At 41.6% G+C, this 23362-nt stretch overlaps 1 protein-coding gene across 3 annotated transcripts in view; it reads left to right on the forward strand.

Annotated features, from left to right (window-relative positions):
- The window catches only part of rab36 (RAB36, member RAS oncogene family), a 27603-nt gene extending 8910 nt beyond the window's left edge, over positions 1–18693 (forward strand). For 2 of the 3 annotated variants that reach the window (XM_033043513.1, XM_033043514.1), the window contains 9 exons: positions 7556–7647; positions 8538–8603; positions 8691–8792; positions 9501–9565; positions 9663–9714; positions 12841–12922; positions 16445–16535; positions 17059–17178; positions 18057–18693. In XM_033043513.1, the coding sequence (XP_032899404.1) occupies positions 7556–7647; positions 8538–8603; positions 8691–8792; positions 9501–9565; positions 9663–9714; positions 12841–12922; positions 16445–16535; positions 17059–17178; positions 18057–18121 (735 nt within the window). In that variant the 3' untranslated portion in view covers positions 18122–18693. Of the gene's footprint in view, positions 1–3003; positions 3592–7555; positions 7648–8537; positions 8604–8690; positions 8793–9500; positions 9566–9662; positions 9715–12840; positions 12923–16444; positions 16536–17058; positions 17179–18056 lie in introns of those variants that run through there. The other variant, XM_033043512.1, reaches the window with a different exon arrangement.
- Positions 18694–23362: the final 4669 nt, after the last annotated feature.

The raw sequence follows: 23362 nt of genomic DNA on the forward strand, positions 1-23362 counted from the left end.
GCGAAAATCTAATTTCCCACAGATTTTCCAGAATACATGATTCTACAGGTTCCTTACCCAATCAAGTACTTCGACCAGTGTAGAAGTAAAGAGCCTTCAGATAATCATTTACCAGCAGTTGGCAAGGACTTGTGAGAGATCAATATTGCATTGCCATCCTTCCCTTTATTTCCAGCGAACTTTACATGCAGAGAATACTAATAGACTGCATTCTTGTCAAGAATGTTTAAGAAAAACACACAAGGCTGTATATGATGCCCGCTGAATATAATACACATGCACACACACCACAATCAAGTTAGAAATAGGTGGAGGATACAGAACTACTTTAGGAATCTACATCATTGCAGCCATACACGTGTATTGCCTTTCCTTTGACCATGTGCACACGGATGTGTATATCTTTGTTATTCTTTGATCTACCACTAACAAAGATAGTTTACCTATCTTAAAAAATACTCTTAAGATCTAACACCATAACTATGGTGAAATAAAACACAATTAAAATCTCACAGCACCATGTAAATTTGCCAAGGAACCTTTTGAGTTTAAAAGTAAATTTCTCAATACTGCAGAATTTAGGGTAGTAAAGGAGTTTCACATCTTGATATTCCCAGAATTTAGGATTTAACTTATTTCTGGTTGGAAGATTTAAATCTGAAAGGGTTCAAATGGGATAAGTGCATTTTTATATATTTTTGCATTTCTCCACTTTAGCTATTATTTTTTCTCATATGCCTTCCTACTTACAAACATATATATAGGTAGATGGAACTGTGAATTATGAAAGTTTTTGGACTGGGCACAATAATGTAATATTTTATTAGTTTCTCGGTTTTGGTCTAAAATGATCATTTTGATTGCAATAACGTTGTAACCAATCTGAAATAAAATAAATAAATTCATCCTCTGGATATGGAGCTACATTTCAAAACAGACAAAATGGCCTCATAAGGTGATCACACAACTTATGCTGACCCTTGAAGCAATCTGTATTAAGATTGTAAACGGATTTTAAATGATTCACATTTAAATACATTTATAATTTCAATCATTCCTAGACAAAGCCAAATTGTTCAATAAACTCACAATGATAATATTAGGAATGCATAAGTTAGCTATTGCCCTGCTCTTTTTCCTGGTTTTAATCCTTCAAATGCATCATACGTCCTTCAATTTGAATAATTAACATATATTTTTCGGACCTTGGTAGAGTTAATTATTTGCAATCTCCAAGTTAATCAATTATGGTTTCATTACTGAGTGAGTCCCTTACTAAATCCTTCATCATGTCTGTCATAGCATGAAACCCTGTGTTCAGAATGAATGGCATTTTTTATTGTATTCTAAAAGCCAGTTCAAAGATTTAGGGGTGGTTTTGATACAAAGCATTGAGGAGTAATAAGGAAACATAAAAATAAATTAGTGGATGGCATTAAAAGGCAAGCAAAAGTCCAACGTAAAAGATAGCTAATAAGAATACCACGACATATTGGGGATCAAAGCGAGAGCACCATGGGGAGATATAGTGTATAGGTGTGTGTTTTTTTTTTGCTTTCGGTTAGGGATGAAAAAGTAAAGATATTAGATAAGATAATAAAAATAGTGAAAAAGGAGATAAGTGAAAGGTTTACATAAAACACAGAAAACTAGCAGCAATCAGGAAGGCAAATCTTAATTACCAGCAGGGTTGTGTAGGGAAGACACAAAGTCTTGCTGCACCTGCAAAGGGCGGCCTGTAATGTTCGTTGGTGAGATCATATCTGAGGTGCTGTGTCTGTCTGTCTGTCCCTCTTCCACCCACCCTCTTCCTGGGGAGGTTAGGTGGGGGAGTGGGGAGATTGATGAGGTAGGAAGGGGGAGTGGGGGAGGTGGGGGAATAGAGGGAGAGGAGGGGGAGTGGGGGAGGTAGGGGTGGGGAATAGAGGGAGAAGAGGGCAGTGGGGAGGTCAGGAGGGATGGGGGGGTTGGAGGGATGGGGAGGAGAGGAGGAGAGGGGAAAGAAGAGGGAGGGTGAAGAGGAGAGGGAGGGAGTGCTGTGGGATGAGAGGAAATGAGCCGCGTCTGAGCAGTTAGGGGCTATGCGTGATTGGTAGAATATTGCGTTGGGGGGACGGGTTGTGTTGGGGGAACGGGTGAGTGGTGGAATATTGCGTTGGGGGTGCAGCCCCAACGAATCTGCACTTAGTCTAGTACTCATATAAATCTTCCAACACATTGAGGAACTTTGTATATGAAAGGGGGATTGAAGGTGAGTTCGAGTTTGCAGGGATGGCAGCCTCAAGGTAACGCAAATACACACGGAACTATCAAATTCAGTGTTTGGGACAATAATTAATAAGGAACCGCAGATGCTGGTTTACACTGAAGATAGACACAAAATGCTGGAGTCACTCAGCGGGACACGCAGCATCTTTGGAGAAAAGGAATGGGTGACGTTTCGGATCGAGACTCTTCTTCAGACTGATAGTCAGGAGAGAAGGTAACTGGAACGATGGCCAAATTAATAATTATCACATACGGAACTGTACAAGGAACTAGGATGTTGGCATTTTGGACAAAACACAAAGTGCTGGAGCAACTCAGTCTGAAGAAGGGTCCACACCCAAAACGTCGACTATCCAATCCCTGCACAGATGCTGCCTGGCCCGCTGAGTTACTCCTGCACTGTGTGTTTTGTCACTGCCTTGTCACAGACTGTCCCTGCCCGAAGTGTCTGAGTTGGCTCCGCGAAAGAGCTAGATTGTAATCTTTGTACAGGAAATATCTCAGAAATCATTTGTCGCTGAAACGACATCAAATTGACTGCCTAAATTAAGACGATCAGCGATTGTCGCAGGTGGCAAGGACAGGAGGAGTAAATGCAACGGTGGGAAGGAAACCCGAACTTCTGTAGTGCAGGAAGGAAGGAACTGCAGATGTTGGTTTACACCGAAAATAGATACAAAAATGCAGGAGTAACTCAGCGGGACAGGCAGCATCTCGGGAGAGAAGAAATGGGTGACGTTTCAGGTCGAGGCGACCCGTAATGTCATCCGTTCCTTCGCTCCAACGATGCGGCCTGTCCCGCTGAGTTACTCCAGCATTCTGTGTGTATCTGAAGTTCTGTAGGCAGGCTCCTCCTATCCTGACGTCAGGATAACCTGAGACGCTAGTTGCCATGGAAGCTGGCAAGAGGCGAAGGTGCTGGAAGATGGTGGTTTCTATGTAGACGTTTGCATCCGTAAACTTTACACTGACTGGCCCCGGATCGGCAAAAAAAAAGTTAACATGTGTTATCGCCTTTGAAGAAAGGAGTTGGCGCAATCGGCGATCCTGCAGCGCGGACCGCCCCTGCTGTGTGTGTGTGTGTGTGTGTGTGTGTGTGTGTCGGGCTGCCGTCGGCTGCCCCGGGCTCTGTGTGTGTGTGTGTGTGTGTGTCGGGCAGCCCCGGACTCTGTTTGTTGGTTTGGCCGCTTGGCCTGGTGCCCCTCTCGGATTCGCCGCAGGGAACTGGAAGAATTTCTTTCAGGAAAACAAAACAGGATGAATAACGGCGTCCTATACGCCCCTCCAGTCAGCAGGGACCGAGTGATCGCCAGATTCCCCGAGGTACGTCTTTAATAGTTGAACCAGTATTATATATAACTGGTTAAGTTTGGATGGTGGGGAAGGCGAAGGTGTTGACTGGTGATGGCAGTTTTCTCATCACGTTAGACCTGCAGCCAAAGCAGCAGCAGAAACCAGAACTCAGACAGTGTCTGCTATAGAGCGCCCCCTCAAAGTTGGCACACGATGGTGTACCTATGTCAAGGGAACTGGCTGATTTAATTTTGGACTGCATTCAACAACGCTGATATGGATGGTCAGGAGTTTTATAACACTGTTTCTTCTCCCGCGCATTGATCTGATCTGATCTGATCTGCTTGGCATTACCAGCATTTTTTTATTTTCATTTCAGGGATATGGCATCTGCAGTTGGAAAAAAAACCTTTTAAAGTAATTAAAAGTAATTTGCCACGCTGAGTTCTAATGGTGTTATTAATCACTGGTTTAAAATGAAAGCAATGCGTGTGCGTGCGGTGGAGGTGGCGAGAGTTAGATCGATGAGCTTTTTTTCAGAACGGAAAGTTGTTGATCTGCAACAATAATTGTTTCTCTCTGCACAGACGCTGCCTGACCAAGACTCAAGCGTATTTAATTGGCATATGCACCGGGAATGGTACAATGAAATTCTTACTTGCAGCAGATTTGCAGGCACATTAACCCAACAATACAACAAATAAATATGCAATAAGCAATGGCACAATACATTGTCAATAATACTAGGTAACCAGACCATAACAGTGCAAGCTGAAGTACGTGGTATAACTCTTCAACAAAGTCCATAATAATTCAATGTTGAGGTAGAATTGTGGGGGTAGGTCCCCTTTCTTTTCCCTCTTCCCATCTTTCTTTATCTTCTTTCTCTTCCTCTCCTCCTCTTTCTCACCCCTTTACCCTGCACTCTACCCCTCCACCCCAGTCTCCCACCGCTTCTTCTCCCCCCTCTTTCACCCTTCTCCTCCCCACTCTTCTCCCCCATTTTTTCTCTCCCCCTTTATCTTTCCTTTTCTCTAGCCCCTCTCTCTCTCCTGACCCCCTCTCTCTCTTCCTCCTCCCCCCTCTCCCCCACCTCTCTATTTCTCCCTCTCCTCGCTCTCAACCCCCACTCTCTTCACTCTCCTGCCCCTCCTCCCCATCACCCCTTCTCCCTCATTCTTCCCTCCATTTCTTTACCCCTCTCTTTCCCCCTCTCTCATCCATCCTATTTTCCCCCTCCTCCCTTCTCTTTCTCTCTCTCTCTCTCCCACCCTGTCTGCCCTGTCCTCTCCCTCCCCTATCCCGTCCTATTTGCCTCCCCTCCTCTCCCTCCCCCTCCACTCTTCCCCCTCCCTCTCTTCCTCCTCCCCTTCTCTCTCCCCCTCTGTTCCTCCACTCTTCCCTCCTCTCTCGCCCCTCCCCCTCTCTCTGCCCCCTCATTCCTTTTCTCCCATTGTCTTCCCCTCCCACAGCCAATTGTTCTCTGTCCTATTCGCCCCTCCTTGCTGTGCCCATTCCCTTCTCAACCTGGTCCTCTCACCCTCACTAGCCTAGAGGAGATTGATGATTTCTGGTCTGAAGTGCTGTAGTTGAGAAGAAGTTTGAGTTTGGGAACAGCAGGACCTTTTTCTATGCATTTGCACTGTTTTATACACAAGAACAAATTATCTGTGAGTATCAGTGTGCATTGAGCACAGTGAATGGAATTTCAAATATCATTGTTGCTCTTCCTTTTGCCTTGTCTTCTCTCTTATATTGCCAAGGGAGATGTAAATATGTGATTTACAGCTGACATTCTGCTGATTAGAAACATGCGAGGAATTTTAACACCCTGGCATAATGTCGCAGGCTGGAAGTTATTGATACACACTTTATTTCTTTATGGTTTAGTGGTTGCTCTTATGCTATTAATTCTATGGCACAGTTTCAGAACTAACATACATGCTTGGAACAGTAATGATATTTTGGAGGCATCTGATCCAAAGTGACCATTCGAAATACAGCATTACCTTTTGTTCATTGTGTATGTGTGTAGTGTATCTTGCAGAAAATACTGAGTAATACTTTAAAGTGCCAAATAAATTCAAATAATAATCCCCCTATGCACATGCAAAAAAATCAATCTGTTGATTTTTTTTTTAGATAGCTCCACTGTCACCTGTGATCTACAGGGAAGTGGACAGATGATGTCAGAAGATATTTGCCTGGTATTTTTTATTTGCTTGTTTATTCACCTTTTTGACATTTGAGCAATGCTGGGAATGGCAAGGGTTCCAGGTTAGAATGATATTTCTGTGAACACCACAATACGACTCCAATGTATGTCTAGCCTCCGAGAATGTCAGAAGAATGTTTGCACAGTTCATGTTTTGTATATATTTTTTATTCTGAATCAAGTTTATTTTGATTATTTTTTAAATTGCTGGAAAGGTCAACATTTATCCCCATAGCTCGCCCTCGAGATGGTGGTGGTGAACCACCTTCTTGAATCCCCTGTGATGATAGTTCCACGATGCTATTGGAAAAAGAGGTCCAGGATCAGGACCCAGTGCCAATGAAGGCACAGTAATAATTTCCAAACCAAATCATTTCCAAACCAAATCAACTCCTAGAGATTTGGCACAGCAGATGTTTCAATAAGCAGCATATAGCAGTCAAGGGAAGTTGTTGGATTTGGAAGGTCTTAAAGCTGTCCATCAGTAGGATATCGGTTATGGATATAGGTGGAGAAATAGCAGTGTTTAAACCATATAAGCATGAAGTATTGCACTTTGGGAGGTAAAAATGTAAGGAGAAATCATAACAGCATTGATGTAAAGAGGGATCTTGGGGTCCAAGTCCATGGCTCTCCAAAAGTAGTAACACAAGTGGAAAGAAAGCATATGGCAGAAAGCTGCCTGACCCACTGAATTACTCTTGCACTTTGTGTCTATCTTTGGTATGAACCGGCATCTGCAGTTCATTGTTCCTATATATGATATACTTGCCTGCATTGGTCAGGGCATTGAGTATAAGATTCAGGAAGACATATGGCCGCTGTATAAAACTGTAATCCAGCCACATTTGGAATATTGTGTGCAAGTTCTATTTGCCCCAATACAGGAATGATATGGAAGGTTTATAAAGTTTGCAGAAGATGTTCACCAGGATGGTGATGGGAGAAGAGGGTATTCGCTGTAAGAAGAGGTTGGACAAACTTGGATTGTTTTCTCTGGAGCATCAGAGGCTGAAGGAAGACCTGATAGACGTTTATAAAAATATGAGGCATAAACATAAAATCAGGGGAGATTGTCAGACCTTTTTAACAGGATGGAAATATCAAAAACTGGAGAGCAAAGCTTTCAGGGCAGAGTGGGAAAGTTTAAAGGAGATGTACATGGCAAGTTTTACACAAAGAGTGATGGGTGCCTGGAGCACAGAGCCAAAGGTGGTGTGAAAACAGATATGATACTGGAGTTTGTAGCATTTAAAAGTAAAATGAATATGCAGAGAATGAAAGGTTATGGATAATATGCAGGCAGAAGAAATTAATTGAATGTAGCATCATGTTAGGCCTGAAATCATGGGCCGAAGGACCCATTTCTGTGCTGTACTGTTCTTTAGTTAAAAGACTGAGAATGATGGGCACGACATTCGATTTACTAGTCCAACACATGGTTAACTTTATGAAGCAATATCCTGGGAGTTAGTGAAGAATGTGAACTGAAGTTGTATTACTAATACCAGTATTTTATAACAGCCGCTAGGCAGGGATTAAGGGTCTGAAGAAGGGTTTCAGCCCAAAATGTAGCATTTTTCCTTCGCTCCATAGATGCTGCCTCACCCGCTGAGTTTCTCCAGCATTTTTGTCTCCCTAGGCAGGGATTAAAATGACCATGATGAATAATTTGAATATAGATACTCTTATATAATAATTTAAATAAACAAAAAAATACCTGCTTGTTTTTTTGCCTTGACACAACGCAGCACTAATCTGTTTTCAATCTTACCACAGTGTTATAGACCTGAGGCCTGTCTCCAGCTCAAAGATCATTTCAACGTTGAAGTTAAATATGCCTGCAAAGGACGACAAACCAGAAATGCTGGGTAAGCAATTTGAGACGCTGTTAGGTGTCCAACACTGGTCTCATCTAGAAAGATAGGATTACTTCTGGTGACTCACTGACTTTAACAACAAGATCCATTTTAATATTTGCAAGCATTATCTCCTCAATAAAGTTTCCATTAAATATTATAGCACTTTTAGTAAAAGTATACAGTTAATTTAAAAAAATGAGTAAAATGTCTAACTCTCCAAGGAGTCCCAAGCGAACTTCAAAATGCGGAGATAGGCACAAAATGCTGGAGTAACTCAGCGGGACTGGCAGCATCTCTGGAGAGAATAAATGGGTGATGTTTCGGGTCGAGACCCTTCTTTCATAATGTGGAGGTTGGAATTGAGCAAGAATTGTTCAGGGGATGGGAAGAGGCGGGAATTTTCGCCCCAAAACACAACCGTAGAAAGAAGGTCGTTTACTAGAAATCCTTTTGAACGTGTAAAGTGATGCATTTAATTGGAGATATATAGCAAATAGGATCATGAGGAATGGGGAGGATGATTGGACTTTAAGAATAAGGGGTACGCCATTTAGAGCGGAGATGAGGAAAATCTTTTTCACACAGAGAGTTGTGAATCTGTAGAATTCTCTGCCTCAGAAGGCAGTGGAGACCAATTCTCTGGAGGCTTTCAAGAGAGAGTTAGATAGAGCTTTTAAAGATAAAGGAGTGAAGGGATATGGGGAGAAGGGCAGGAACGGGGTACTGATTGTGGATGATCAGCCATGATCACAGTGAATGACGGTGCTGGCTCGAAGGGCCGAATGGCCTACTCCTGCACCTATTGTCCATTGTCTATTGGGTCAGCCTGGTAAAAAATGCAACAAGAACAGAACTATTTTGTATAATTGTGTGGCCTTGTAATGTTATTGCCCCTGCAGACTTAAAATATCAAAGGTGGTGGTAGTCGGGGATCTTTATGTGGGAAAGACGAGCCTGATCAATAGGTGAGTATTGGTTATCCTGATTTATTATAATAAACTCATTTTCCAGTCTTTGAAGTAATACATATTGTGATTATATTAAAATTTCAGATTTTGTAAAGATCTGTTTGACCGAGACTACAAGGCCACAATTGGGGTTGATTTTGAAATTGAGAGGTTTGAAATTGCTGGAGTTCCATTCAACCTTCAAATGTAAGTACAGATTCAAAATTTTATACAGAACTTCAAAAATGTCCCCATCTAATAAAGATTGCGGTGTTTTTAACTTTTAAATTAGTCTTGTACAATTGCATTCTTTGAAGTACAAAATTAATCTGCTGATTCTTCCCTCAGGAATAAATGACTGCGGTGCAGAAACCCTGAACAGACTGAGTACAAAGCTTGACCCACCGAGCTAACTTAATTCCCCCTCGCCCCCCCAAAGTGCCAAATAGGAATTATACATACTTCTTTGGAGAGCAATGCATGGAGTGGGATCACGTATATTTTTGGATGTGCAGATGTGTTCCTGAGCACTTGAATGAGTTCCCTCCATCAATGTTAACATTTAAAGGCGGCACAATGACGCAGCTGGAAGCTCCACTGCCTCACAGCGCCAAATACCCAGGTTTCCACCTGACCTTGGGTGATGTCTGTGTGGAGTTTGCACGTTCACGCTGTGACCGCGTGGGTTTCCTCCTACAAAGACATGCAGGTTTGTAGGTTAATTGTCCTTGGTAAATTGCCCCTAGTGTGTAGAGTGGATGAGAAAGTGGGATAACAGAGAACTAGTGTGAACGGGTGATCGATGGTCATCCTGGATTCGGTGGGTCAAAGGGCCTGTTTCCATGCTGTATTTCAATGTGAATATTAATTTGTTATTGAGAGAATTGAACTGATGGACATCTTTGTTTGTTTTAGCTGGGACACAGCTGGGCAGGAGAAGTTCAAGTGCATTGCCTCTGCCTATTATAGATGTGCTGAAGGTAAGCTTGATTACCAGTAGATGAAACAATGTGATATTGTCCAGGTGATTTTGTCCCTATAGAATGTTTAAATTTTGTTTTAAATTTGTGCTTCCAGTCATTATAATAGCCTTTGACCTGGCTGACATACAGACCCTGGAGCACACAAAGTAAGTCTTGGTTCTTTCATCAATGTGCAAATGTATAAAGTCATTTCATCGGTTATCTTTTTTACTTCAACGTACAGTGTGTTATTCAGTTATTATACATCTAACTGATAAGTATTTATGTTGGTGATTTATATCAAGACTTCTTCTTTTTAGAATCCCTCACATTGAGAATCACTTGCCTCCACTCCACGCCAGTTTTATGGGTTCTGAGGTAGTTGATGAGGCCAATGTAGAACAATAGACTCTACCACAGTCGGGTCAGGAAGTACCTGATGGGCAAGTAGGGCACAGTTAGTGACTTGATCAGTTCCTTCTGCCAGCTATGGAGAACTCCTGATGCATGGACTCCAGTTCTTTATACCATCCCACGAATCAAGGTGGCAAAATATGTCAGTTGAGATATTAAGCCTGCTGCTATGGCGATAGTGGACCATTTTGAGTGCTAGAATACATTAAGTAACCAGCCCCAGAAAGTGACACTTTGGGCGGATGAGTTAGTTTCCTAAGCAGAGGAAATGCCATTATAATGATGATTGAGCCGACCCTTGGATATTTTTGACGATGTCCACAACCAACACCAAGCATGGACAATCTAAACACCACCGTACTTGAAGTGCCGTCTCAAGATCACAGGTAGTTAGCAATTATTAATAGTGGTGATTTTTAAATATCCCAGGTAGTTATTTATTGACCATCATGATTTGATTTATTTCTCTTCATGTGGTTACTTTGAATGGAAGCAGAGTGGAAGAGGGAGGGTGGAGAGGAAACTAAAGTTAAATTCATGACCTAAATTCAAGTCTTACAAGACTAAATCTAAATAGCATTGTATTAATCCATGTCGAATAATGTCATTGTATAATAAAGTAATTCTAAAACTCAATTGAGAGTTAGCTTGCACATCCATGTTATTTTTGCCCAAGCTTTTGATCTTCTTAAAAAAACAAAACAATGTTTAACATTTTATTTGTCTCTCCCTTGTGGCATTTTACTATTTTAAACACACCATTGGAATATAGATTTTGTTGAAGTCGATTTTCTACAAGCAAAATACCCCAGAATTGTATTGTAAAGTGAATCGACTTCAATTGTTTTTAGTCTTTTATCCTTCAAGGATTCAATCTATGTGACTTCCACTGCATACTTGGTTTCAATTGGTTTCCAGCATGTAGTCAATGAGTTTGTTAATTCTTCTCATAATCTCGAATACTAACAATTCAATTTGAAGTTTCTCCTTTTTTTACATCTTTACATTTCTGAGCCAAAATGTTGAATTGCATTGCAATCCAAAATCAGTTTTATCCAGACTAAATTGCATTAAGAATCATTTCCAGGTGACTTGTGACAACTGGAAATTTAGGCCAACTTCTCCCTTTGGCAATCCACATCAGTGCATCTGATATCAGGCATGCACATCACGATGTGAGCTGTGCAACGCACTATTCATGAACCTTCTGATGTAAATTGAAGCAATGTGCACCACATGTGACCATTGTAGAACAATCTTAGGAAGATAAAGAACACAATGCACCATAGTCTCACGCAGACAATGTAGGGAGGAATTGTAGATGCTGGTTTACACTGAAGATACAAGGGTCTCGAACCGAAATTGCCGAGGCAGCCCCTGTTGGCGAGGCAGCCCCTGCTGGCACCACCCGGTGTTGCTTACCTTAACCTTAAGGCAGTCTTCTCATTAAGATTGGTATCAACTATATCAATTGTTCAAGACTTTTATACATCGATGAGACCAAACGTAGACTGGGTGATCGTTTCGCTGAACACCTTCACTCAATCCGTCTGGACCTACCTGATCTCTGCTAAACACTAATTCTCCTGCCTATGTCACACACTGACCTTTCTGTCCTTAGTCCCCTCCATTGTCAGAGTGAGGCTAAATGCAAACTGGAGGAACGGCATCACATATTTCGCATGATATTGATTCTTGATAACTTCAAGTAACACTAGCATTCCCACCCTCGCCATCTCTCCCCCACCCAAGTTGCACCAGCTTCTCGTTTTCACCCAACAAGCAGCTAACAATAGCCTGTTTCCTTTATCATCGTTACTGTTTTGCATATCTTTCATTCATTGTTCAATATTTCTCTAAATCATCATCTATATCTCTCGTTTCCTTTTCCCGTGACTTTGTCTGAAGAAGGGTCTCGACTCGAAACATCACCCATTCCTTCTCTCCAGAGATGCTGCCTGTCCCGCAGAGTTACTCCAACATTTTGTATCTATCTTCGATTTAAAGGGAGATTCGGTTGACATCAAATTACTTCACAAGACTGCTTATCAAAGATTCAAAGATTATTTATTAGTCACATACACCTAGGTGTAGTGAAATGCTTCTTGCCAATGCAGCACATGAAGAAAGAATACAGACATAACATCAATAAGAGTTTTAAACACAAAGAACATCCCCCCACAATGGCTCCCACCATGAGGGAAGGCACAATGTCCAGTCCCCAACCCCAGTTCACCCATAGTCGGGCCCATTGAGGCCTCCACAGTTGCCTCTACGGAGGCCCGATGTTCCTGGCCGTTCTCGCCGGGTGATGTTGCTCCGGCGTCGGGAGAATCCTCGCAGCGGCCTGGGATATTGGGGATGAGCCATAAACAGTTACAGTGCTCAGCAAGTATTCTGATGAACAAACTTTTTGGAGGATGTGCAGTAACTATTGGGATGTTATGTTAGTCAGGTGATCATTGGTCAGGGTGCAAAAGCATGGACTGGGTATGGCTTGGTGTGACAGGTTACTATGGGAAGGTAGCTGGCCGATGGATGGGGGAGCGTGGGGGCGGAGGGGAGGGGGGGGAGAGGGAGGAAAATAAATTAACAATTGTGAAGACTGCATCTCCTGCAGTCTACTTCTCCCCAAATACAGGTTAGTCAAAACTGCTCACTGCGACACCTATACAGTTAAACTTTTTGAAGTGAAAATTATAATAATGGCATTGTGTACGTGTTTTCAATCAGCTTTGTAATCTTTTTGCGAGTGACTCAAATTCAGTCTAGGATTACACTGCTTTAGCACACTAAAAAAAGGTATTGCTAGTGATAATAATTTTGGTTGCCTTTTCTGCAAACCTTCTCAAGGATAATAATATTCATTTCTGTGGCAGGCAGTGGCTAAAGGATGCAATGAAAGACAATGATCCAGGTTTAAGTTCTATATTTCTAGTTGGATCGAAGAAAGATTTATTGGTGAGTAATCATTTTTTTCCACTAATTAATTTGATGTTCAATAAATTACAGTTTATTCTCCCAACTTACGATATCTCTTGTAGATGAAAGAAGATTCAGGGCACGATTGTTTTGGGTGCTCCAGGCAACGTGATGATTGCAGGACATCTACACTTTACTGATACCAAGCAGACTAAATACTGTATTATTAAAAGCATAAATGGCATGAGTATAATTTCTGTTGGAAGTATGCTAAACAAGGTTTGACACCAGCCTGCTATTTTGGAGCTTACCGCTCCCGCCAAGTCCCTCACGAAACCTTGGAAGGCTGGATAAGCATTCAGCAGCAAAAAGGTCCCCAGGTAGGCTGCTAAGTCATCGACGACCACAGACAAGTTCATTGCTTGTTAATTTTACATGGTTGTTGCCAGAATTCTTCATGCTGTTAATGCAGTCCACTTTACTCAAACCGTCGTGGCTGTGCGCAGGGTAGCTTTAATTGGTGCTCGCACTTTGTCAGCAGCCAGACTACCAGGTGTTTGCCAGGTTATCAGACTTATTTCTGCCATAACTGATTTTTGTTTGATGACTAATTGCTTGATCCAGCAATGAGAATAATACAAGCATGAACAGGCAGGTCAGACCCTTCTGATTGCACAGGCTGTTCTCATGTACACTTATTTGTAGTGTGCATTAGAGTGGTCACAACAACATCCTGGGAAATGTGCTTGCGAGTAATGGGATGCACCGATTTCATTATGTGTAAATGGACAGCTGGGGGCTGCATGTGCAGATATCCACAATATCCAGAAGCCACTCTACAAGAGGCAGTCTTTTCTCTGGAAGTTTACCAGAAGTAGAATCTGCCACCTGGTAGACTATTCCACTTAGGTTGAAGAGCATGCAGCTGATGTATTTATGTGGCAGGCACAGCCTAAATGAGTATTCCAGTCCAAGCACATTGACATCCAAATGTCAAACCTAAATTATTATCAAGCATCCACTCTGGTACTTAAAAATTCATTTTCACAACTGTGGACTCTCATTTTTCCCCCATCATTTAATTGAGAATCTTTTATTTCCCTCTATTTAGATTTTCTAGCTGAGTTAATGTTGATCTAATTGTTCATAGCTGTAGTTGGTTCAGTCTCTGCACTGCTCAGTAATCCTCCAGACTGATTAGTTTGGGTTATGGTTGGCTCTGTTGCATTGGCCCCAGAATCTTTTAACAGTTTGAATTTGATTGACAGCAGCTTGGCTTGAAAGAATCAAAGGTCCTTCATCTCAGAGCAAAATCTGACCCAGTGCAATGACTAATAATGGCCTTTTAGGTGGTTATTCACATTTAAAAATTGAATAATTTCTCTTAGTTCACAGAATCTTTTTAGCATATCGTGCATCAGTAGAGTTGCTGCCTTACAGTGCCAGAGACCGGGATTGATACCGACTGCAGGTGCTGTAACTTCTCCCTGTGACCGCACCGGTTTTCTCCAGGTGCTCTGGTTTCCAGCCACACCCTAAGGATGTGCAGGGTTGTAGGTTAATTGGCTTCTGTAAATTGTCCCCAGTGTGTCGGATAGTGCTAGTGTATGGGGTGATCACTAGTCAGCGTGGGCCGAATGGCCTGTTTCCACGCTGTATGTCTAAAGTCTTAATATCAAACTTGCAAACATCATTAGTGAGAGGGCAATTTCCTGCAAGTTCTCTTCCAAGGCCAAATCAACCTGCCTTAGAAATCGAGATACAAGAAAATGCTGGAATCTTGAACAAAACACAAAATACTAAAGGAACAGTGCGTCAGGCAGCATCAGTGGTAGGAATGGACAGGATGTTTAGGATCAGGACCCTTCTTCAGATTGATTGGAGTAGGGTGGAGAAAGCTGGAGAACAGAGGCGTGAGCGGGACAAAGCTTAGCAAGTGACAAAGGAGACAAAGAGTGTCAGCTAAGGAGAGAAGAGGAGGAGTAGATGGATATGGGTGGACGTGGACTGATGGGAGGGGAAAGAGAGAGGGTAAAGGGGAAATGAGGGACTTGGGATGGGTGGTGAGCGTATGAAAGAAGCGAAAGTAGCTGGAATGCAAATGAATGTAATAAAACTATCTTCTGTAGCCTCTGCAGAGACTACATTTTTCCAAAAGTGAATCTGCTTCACTCAATATTCATTTAAATTACTGAAAATCTAAAAAGTGCAGATGTTGGAAATCTGATATTAAATACAAAATGCTGGAAATATGTAATAAGATCAAATCAGGCAGAATTGTGGAAAGAGATTCTGAATTAATGTCTAGGAAGGGACTGCAGATGCTGGTTTACACCAAAGATAGACACAAAATGGGACTCAGTGGGACAGACAGCATTTCTGGATAGAAGGAACACCCATTCCTTCTCTCCAGCGATGCTGCCTGTCCTGCTGAATTACTCCAGCATTTTGTGTCTATCTTTACTGAATTAACGTTTTAGGTCAGAGATTTTTCATAATAATAATAATAATACATTTTATTTATGGGCACCTTTCAAGAGTCTCAAGGACACCTTACAAAATTTAGCAAATAGAGTAAAAACATGTAAGCGGAATGAAATCAATTGTAAAGACATCACCAGTACACAAATTAAAGACAGAATTCAATCCAAAGACAGAATTCAATCCAAAGACAAAAATCAAAAACACAATATGAAGAGAGAGCAGCGGCAGCTAAAGCGCGCCAGCGTACACTCTCCCTTCCGGCAGCCATCTTGGACACAGAATAAAATAATCATTTACACACACAAAAACATCCCCCCCCCCCCTCATAAGCAGCAACAGGATTTTTTAAATCTTTGATCTAGATCCCCCTTAATTCCATCCAGGCCTGCTGTGCTTTAATTCCCTTCAGGCCTCCTTTGATCACCTGTGGTGCAACTGGCCACATCGGATCATTATTCTGATGAAGGCTCTTGGATCTGAAACCTTAATTCTGTATTTCTCTCCGTAGATATACTATGCAATGTGCCTAGTGTTCTGTTTTATTTCAGAGAAATTATACTTCTCTGAACTGCTGGGAAGAATTCCGGAAAAATTTAATTAAAGAAAGAAAAAGATTTACTGTTTAATAATTTTGCTAAGTAATTTAATCTGCTTAACCATTCAATTCTCTTATCCATTTTATAAGGCTTAGTTAGTTTGGTGAAAGGTCAATTGTGATATATGTTATAATGCTGCAAAAATGGCCACAGATGTTATGGATAATTGAAAGTGTATTTATCTAATTTACTTATTACAACACTTGAATTATAAAAAGGCTATGATGTGCTGAACTGTCGCCCCACTGTTACAAAAGGGTCTGTGTGCCTCTTAAGCTTCCAGTAAATTGTGAGCAGGAGCTCTTGAGGCAGTTTTCATATCTAGACAAATCAAAGTTTCGTGTTAAGCAGGTGCCAATGATTGTATGAAGTATTTGAGCCCTGGTACCCAGGGATAAGTAAAAGGACACAAATGAAGATTCTTATCAGACTGCAGCATTGAGAAATCCACATTCCAACTTTGTGTGTGTTTATCAATCAGTCACAGGCAGAATGTGAAAGAACAGAAGCTGATGCCATTAAAATAGCTACTGAGATGCAAGCAGAGTATTGGTCTGTGTCTTCTAAGACAGGTGAGTGCTTGGTCAGTATTAGCTGCTAATCTTCTGCACTGAGGAACTGTGAGCACTGAGGTTCTCTCACTCTCGCACACATGGATTCTGTCGCATTCGAACACCCCACACAAATGTTTGCTCACACATGCACACGCATGCACACTGCCACTGCAGTTTACTCACTCCCTCATGCCTGTGTACTTGCTTGCTCACATACTCACACTCCTAACACTTTGGCTTATTTGTTCAACAGGCACACTAACATGTGCTGACTTATTCATTCACTTGCGCATGCTCATCACATTTTTGCATATACCAACACTTACACTGATTCTGAAACACCCACTTACTCCCAATCGCAGTTTCATTGACACATTCTTGCTCCCTTGTACATATGTTTGTGAACCATTATGAAAGACAAATCAGCTTCATTAGTTGATTTAATCAACTGAGTTGGCATGCATCAGATAGGGAAGAGGATGAAATGAAATTTAGAGATCTTCATGTTGGAGAATAAATTTGCGATGCATTCTTCCCACAGGTGAAAATGTGAGGGAATTCTTCTTCAGAGTAGCTGCCCTGGCATTTGAAGCATCTTTGCTGAAAGATTTGAAAAAAAAAGACTGTTCCTTAGCGAAGATTGGCGAGGGAAGCACCATCTGTAAGTTCAGTAAATTGATGGGCGACATTGCAAAACAAATGATTTCTCGTCTTACTTTTATCCTAATTGAAAGCTCTTATTATTTGTAAAGCCAAATTAACTCAAAGATCTCTGCTCTTTCTAGCTCCCATATAGATATGCTCTTTTAGTACACTTTTTATGCAATTTTTCTTTGGGGAATAGACATCATTGTTAGTTCTCATAACAATGTCCAAATTGGCATGAATCGGTCATACACAGAAAACAGTAATTTGATCTCCATACCTCACCCCATTTCCTCTTTCCTGTACTAATAAGTATATTGCAGATTAACAGGAGGTAAATACAATGTGGAGAAACAGCAGACCTGATGATGTGCAACTCTCGGACAGTAGCAATCCAGTTAAAAGTACACATATCAGAACTCCTTTTCGATTAATTATCCTTTAACCCAAAGCAAAACCCCAATACATTATTCCATTTACAATGCAGAGAGCAAATATGCCTTTCAATTTAACTGGATAGAGAGGATGATTCTCTAGATATAGCCATGAAGCAACAGGATTCAGATTTGCAGTATTTACAGTCTTTATAACAAAGCATATGGGCTATACCAGTCAGCTCCAACATGGACCAAATTACATGGAGCAGAAGGTGAGTACGGGGCCAAGGATGGAGATCTAATAAAAAAGGATCTCTTGTGCTTAACACAACTCTAAGAAGAAAGTTCAGAAGGAACAACCGAGAATCTAGTGAATTACATCACTACAAACCTACCAATAAATGTAGATAAGGTGGATCAAAAGGCAGAGATGAAGTATAGTCAGAACTCTTATAAAGAGAACTACATAAAAATCTCTTGTAAATTTCTTGTTTGTTTTATTTAATCAAAAACCCAGGCATTGAAAGAGCCACAACTGAACACTTGGAAAACACACCAAACTCCACCACTGGCTGCTGCTGAAGTTTAATCACCAACCTTTTGTGAAGTTGAATCACTCACTATGTGACTTGCAAACTGTGTTGGCAAATACAGGATTTCAAGATGTAAAGAATATATGGACTGCAATCTGTTATCAGGTCTGGACGTGCATTACTTGTGATTTATATAAATGGAAAAATACGGGGATGACTGGAAACTTTAGAAATCAAATTGGATGTTCTGAAATAATAATCCTAGATGGCCTTTTTGAAAGAAAAAAGTAAGCAATAGCATCAATGTAACTACATAATAAAGACATGCAAGGTAAATAATCTAAACAGTAGTCAGCACTAATAATCAGTCATTTACTAATATGGAATAGGGATTATTCAGTTACCAGTCCTGCTCATGTCAAAAGCCTTTTCTATGTGATCTGATGTCTATAATAAATAAGCATCATTGAATTTGTTTATTTTCTGAAATAGTAACAAATTAGCAAAATAACTGAAGATTTTCAAAGTTTTGATGTGTAATCTTTGTGAAAGTACTGTTACTAATCTTTGATAAGGTAGTTCTAATGGTCAAGACCAAAAAAATAAATCTCTGAGAACGGGGATCTGTTGTGTTTTGTTTTGTGAATGACAAGATAACATCAAAACTGAAATGAAGGCCTTTTAATGGAATATGGTTGTTGAGCATGCATGCGAACAAAGAATGCTGAGCTGGTAAATAGTTTCAGATGTATATAAAATATGATGAAAGTTTTAAGAATTTCCATCCTATGTATTTAATATGTTTGGAGTTTTGAATCTCTGGGAGAATGCAACATGTGAGCCATTTACCTCTCAACATACTTGCATGCAAACGTAATGCAATCCCTTTCCAAGGTTACCCAGTTCTTTTGACTGCCAGCATTTTGCAATGTATCACTTTCTAAAAAATATTCTGCTTTTCCATTCTTGCTAGATAATTTCACACTTCCCCACTGTCCACTTATTTAACTTGCTAGTATCGTTTTACAGCCTCTCGCTGGGGTTCAAGCACTGGCTCTTGCTCCTCTGAGAGGCTGGTCGCAGAGTCAGACTGCCACTGTGGGTGACTATAGAGTCAGGCCTCCACCATGGGTTACCCTGGAGGCAAGCCTCCATTAGGATAAGCCATAGAGATAGATCACCATCACAGGTTACCATGGTGACAGGCCTCCACCATGGGTGACCATGGAGACAGACCACTGTGGGTGACCAGGCCTCCACGTTTGAAATTCAGCAGAGCAACAGACTGTGTGGCCCACCACGCCCATGCCAACCTTTTTGTTCCTACACTAATATTTGCCAGCATTAGGAGCATATCCTCCCTGAATTTCTTAGCACCTCTTTCTTGAGACCTTTTATGCCTATCATGTTGACCCAGCCCCAATACCATTGCCGTATCTCTATATAACTAAAAGTCTTCGGTTTGTGCCCACAATGTGTCTCTGTGTCAATGGTTAATTCCTATCTTTTTCCAAAAGCTAGGCCACAGCCTTCCCATTTTCACACATCCAACTCACATTTCCCTTTGGTGGTGATAAACATCTTCCCGTCGCATTTCCATCTATAATTCCGAAGTTATTAATCGTTAAAAAATTTTAAAACAGCCAAAACAGCCTTCTCACAGACAGCTTCCAGCCTTCTGACAGTGATGATGTCACAATGCCTCTCACAGTGCACCAATCACAATGGGCTCTCAAGCTGACTGCCGACTGCCACAATGACATCACAATGGGACGTTGCCAACGGTAACAAGGTTGCTGCCCCTCTACCAATATCTGAAGGGGCTGCTCATCAAGTTCTGGTTGCATTTTAGTCCCACGATCCTGGTGTTTTGGCACAAGGCAGGGAGTGGGGAGGGCCGATCAGGGAGGGGCGGGAGGAACTTTCATCGGCCCCCCCAAACCCCCACCCACCTCCCCACCCCGTCATCCCACCCCCCCCGCACCCCCCCCCCCCGGGTTGGGGGACAGGCCCAACGGGTCCCACTTGGTCTAGTCTGACATAATATTCTATTTCATAGCACTCCCATGAAACACCTTAGAACATGCTATTATATTAATGGAGTTGTAGTTTCCTACCTGACTACAAACCTGAGGCCAGCAACACAGTGGTGAATAATTTGTTGTTTTGATTAAATTATGTATTATTCTGTAACCCCTACAGCTTTTCTTAACATAATTCAACTTATTCAGACAAATGGAAGACATTTACTTATTTAGGTCTCAGTTTTTTTTCACAACTCCCTCCAAAAATCACACCTTGAGCATTTGAGCTTTGGCCACACAGTTTATCACCCAGTCCTGTGTCTTCCATTGTACACTGCCACCCACTCTTCCTCTAAAGTGGACAGAGACGGGAATGAAATGGAGCAAAGCAGGGAATTAGTACAAAGGAAGAGATAAAAGGGACCAGTGGGAAGAGGAAACCTAAGATGGAAGAACTCACAGGCAACACATCTGTCTGGAATCTTCAAAGCACTCACCATTAGTCAGTGCGACATGCCCTGTGACAGTGGTCTGACCTAATGTGAGCACTGTGGTATTTTTGATAAAGAGTGTATGTTTAGATTTGTTTCATTGGAATTATTTGCTTTTCATTCCAGTGTAAATGTGCAATGACTAAAATCAGTTGTTTTTCTTGGGGAAGAGTAAAACCATTGTTTTGGGTATAGAAAACAGCCATTGAAACATTTAGCCAGGAAGATTCTAGTATTTACTATTTTATATCAGGTATTAACTAGATTAATATATGCCAGGCAGCATCGATTGGAATTTATATAGAGTATTACTCTGATTTTTCAGACACCATTATTCAAGTCTAATGCTGTGGGGAATGTGAGAAATTATGGTTAGATTTCCAATTGCCTTGGGGTCACCCTGTTCAATTTACAAATTAAGTTATGTTTTTTGCAGGATGGTGACCAAGGTCACAGATCTTGTCATCTGTCCCGTCTGATTTCATTCAAACCAACTTCAAAGGAAATGAATGTTCTGGAAAGGGAAATCTTCCCATTTTTTGGATTGTAACTAATGCAAACATAAGGGAAACACAGATAATAGTGTGATAGACACAAAAAACAGGTAACTCAGCGGGACAGGCAGCATCTCTGGAGAGAAGGAATGTGTGACGTTTCGAGTCGAGACCCTTCTTCAGGCTGAAAGTCACGGGAAAGTGTAACGAGAGATATAGACGATGATGTAGAGAGATACTGAACAATGAATGAAAAATATGCAAAACAGTAACGATGATAAAGTAAACTGGCTATTGTTAGCTGTTTGTTTGGTGAAAACGAGAAGCTGGTGCAACTTGGGTGTGGGAGAGATGGCGAGGGTGGGAATGCTAGTGTTACTTGAAGTTATCAAGAATCAATATCATGCAAAATATGAGATGCCGTTCCTCCAATTTGCATTTAGCCTCACCCTGACGATGGAGGAGACTAAGGACAGAAAGGTCAGTGTGTGAAATAGGCAGGAGAATTAGTGTTTAGCAATCAGGAGATCAGGTAGGTCCAGACGGATTGAGTGAAGGTGTTCAGCGAAACAATCACCTAGTCTACGTTTGGTCTCACTGATGTATAAAAGTCCACATCTTGAACAATGGATATAGTTGATACCAATCTTAATGCGAAGACTGCCTTAAGGTTAAGGTAAGCAACACCGGGTGGCACCAGCAGGTTCACCAACTGTTGCCTCGCCAACAGCCTGTCTGTTCTTTCTTTTTTGTTATTTTTAGTATGTGTTAAAGTATGTTTTAGTGTTCCTTGGTTTGCTTTATGTGGGGGGGGGTTGGGGGGAAACTTTTTTTCAATCTCTTACCTCGATGGAGCTATGATTTTTTTCCATATCATATCTCTGTCCCCACTGCGGCCAAACATCGTGGTGTTGGCGGCCTTTCCTGGAGACCAACCCGGCACGCCAAGCCACGGGAGTCTGTGGGACTTTAACATCGCGGAGCTCGCAATCCCTTTCCCGGGGATCGAAGTTCCAACCGCGGGGCCTGTGGACTTTAACATCTTGAAGCCCGCGGTCGCTGGTAAGAAGAGGCAGATTCGGAAACTCCGTGCCCCGGAGAGAGTTTCAACTGCCCTGACGCGGGAGTTTCAATTACCCCGACAGGGGCATCGATCGTCGGCTGCGGGGCTTTGATCGCCCCGACAGCGGATGGTTTGACTGCCCCCACCGCGGGAGAACAAAAAGGAAGAAGATTGAACTTTATTGCCTTCCATCACAGTGAGAAATGTGGGATCCACTGTGATGGATGTTTATGTTAACTTTTATGTGGTTGTGTGTCGTTTGCTTTTAGTATGGCTGTATGGTAACTCAAATGTCACTGTACCTTAATTGATACATGTGACAATAAACTGACCTTGAAACCTTATGGTTGATACATGGTTGATTTCTGATGGATCCTTTTATACTTTCATGTTGTATTATGTATATGTCTAAGGTAGTAAACCTCAAAGTAGAATATCTTCATGGCCTAGCAATGTATGTTTCCCCTTGTGAATACCCAGCATGGAGTTTCATATCTATGTTTAAATTTTAAATTAACGTACCTACTTATAATTGCTGTTGTTAACAGATCTGTGTTTTAATTTGGAGAGTATCTACCAAACAAATCTCAAAGTCTGTTAAATTCAATCAAGACAGCCCAAAGAATACAAATCAAATTGAATTAGCTGGTCTTCAAAGATAGGTTACTGTGGCCAAGTAGATGAACATTGCTCTGGAATTGAGGTGTGGATGCTCCCAGTCTTATGAACAAGAGCACAACTTGGGGGTGCAGTATTAAATTCAGACATTACCCATGCCTAGTTAAGTGTATACCAGCAAAGGCCACAATTGGGCCTTAACATTGTTAGTAGGATTGGGAAGATAAAATAAACCATGCTCCCAATTACTAAGTTACACAAAAATGCTGGAAAAACTCAACGGGTGCAGGAGCATCTATGGAGCGAAGGAAATGGGCAACGTTTCGGCCCGAAACGTTGCCCATTTCCTTCGCTCCATAGATGCTGCTGCACCCGCTGAGTTTCTCCAGCATTTTTGTGTACCTTCGATTTTCCAGCATCTGCAGTTCCTTCTGAAACTCCCAATTGCTAACCCAGGCCAGAATGTGAAAACCCATGTGTTTGAGAATTGAGTTTGGAGCCTAGTTGCTGCCCATTGTGAATGGCAACAACATTCATTGATCACTCTCGAGCATGGCTGAAGTGCCACATAGTGGTAAGAGGCACTGATACCTGTGTTTT

The sequence above is a fragment of the Amblyraja radiata genome, chromosome 25, assembly GCF_010909765.2.
Source record: "Amblyraja radiata isolate CabotCenter1 chromosome 25, sAmbRad1.1.pri, whole genome shotgun sequence".
In the NCBI taxonomy this organism is placed as follows: domain Eukaryota; kingdom Metazoa; phylum Chordata; class Chondrichthyes; order Rajiformes; family Rajidae; genus Amblyraja; species Amblyraja radiata.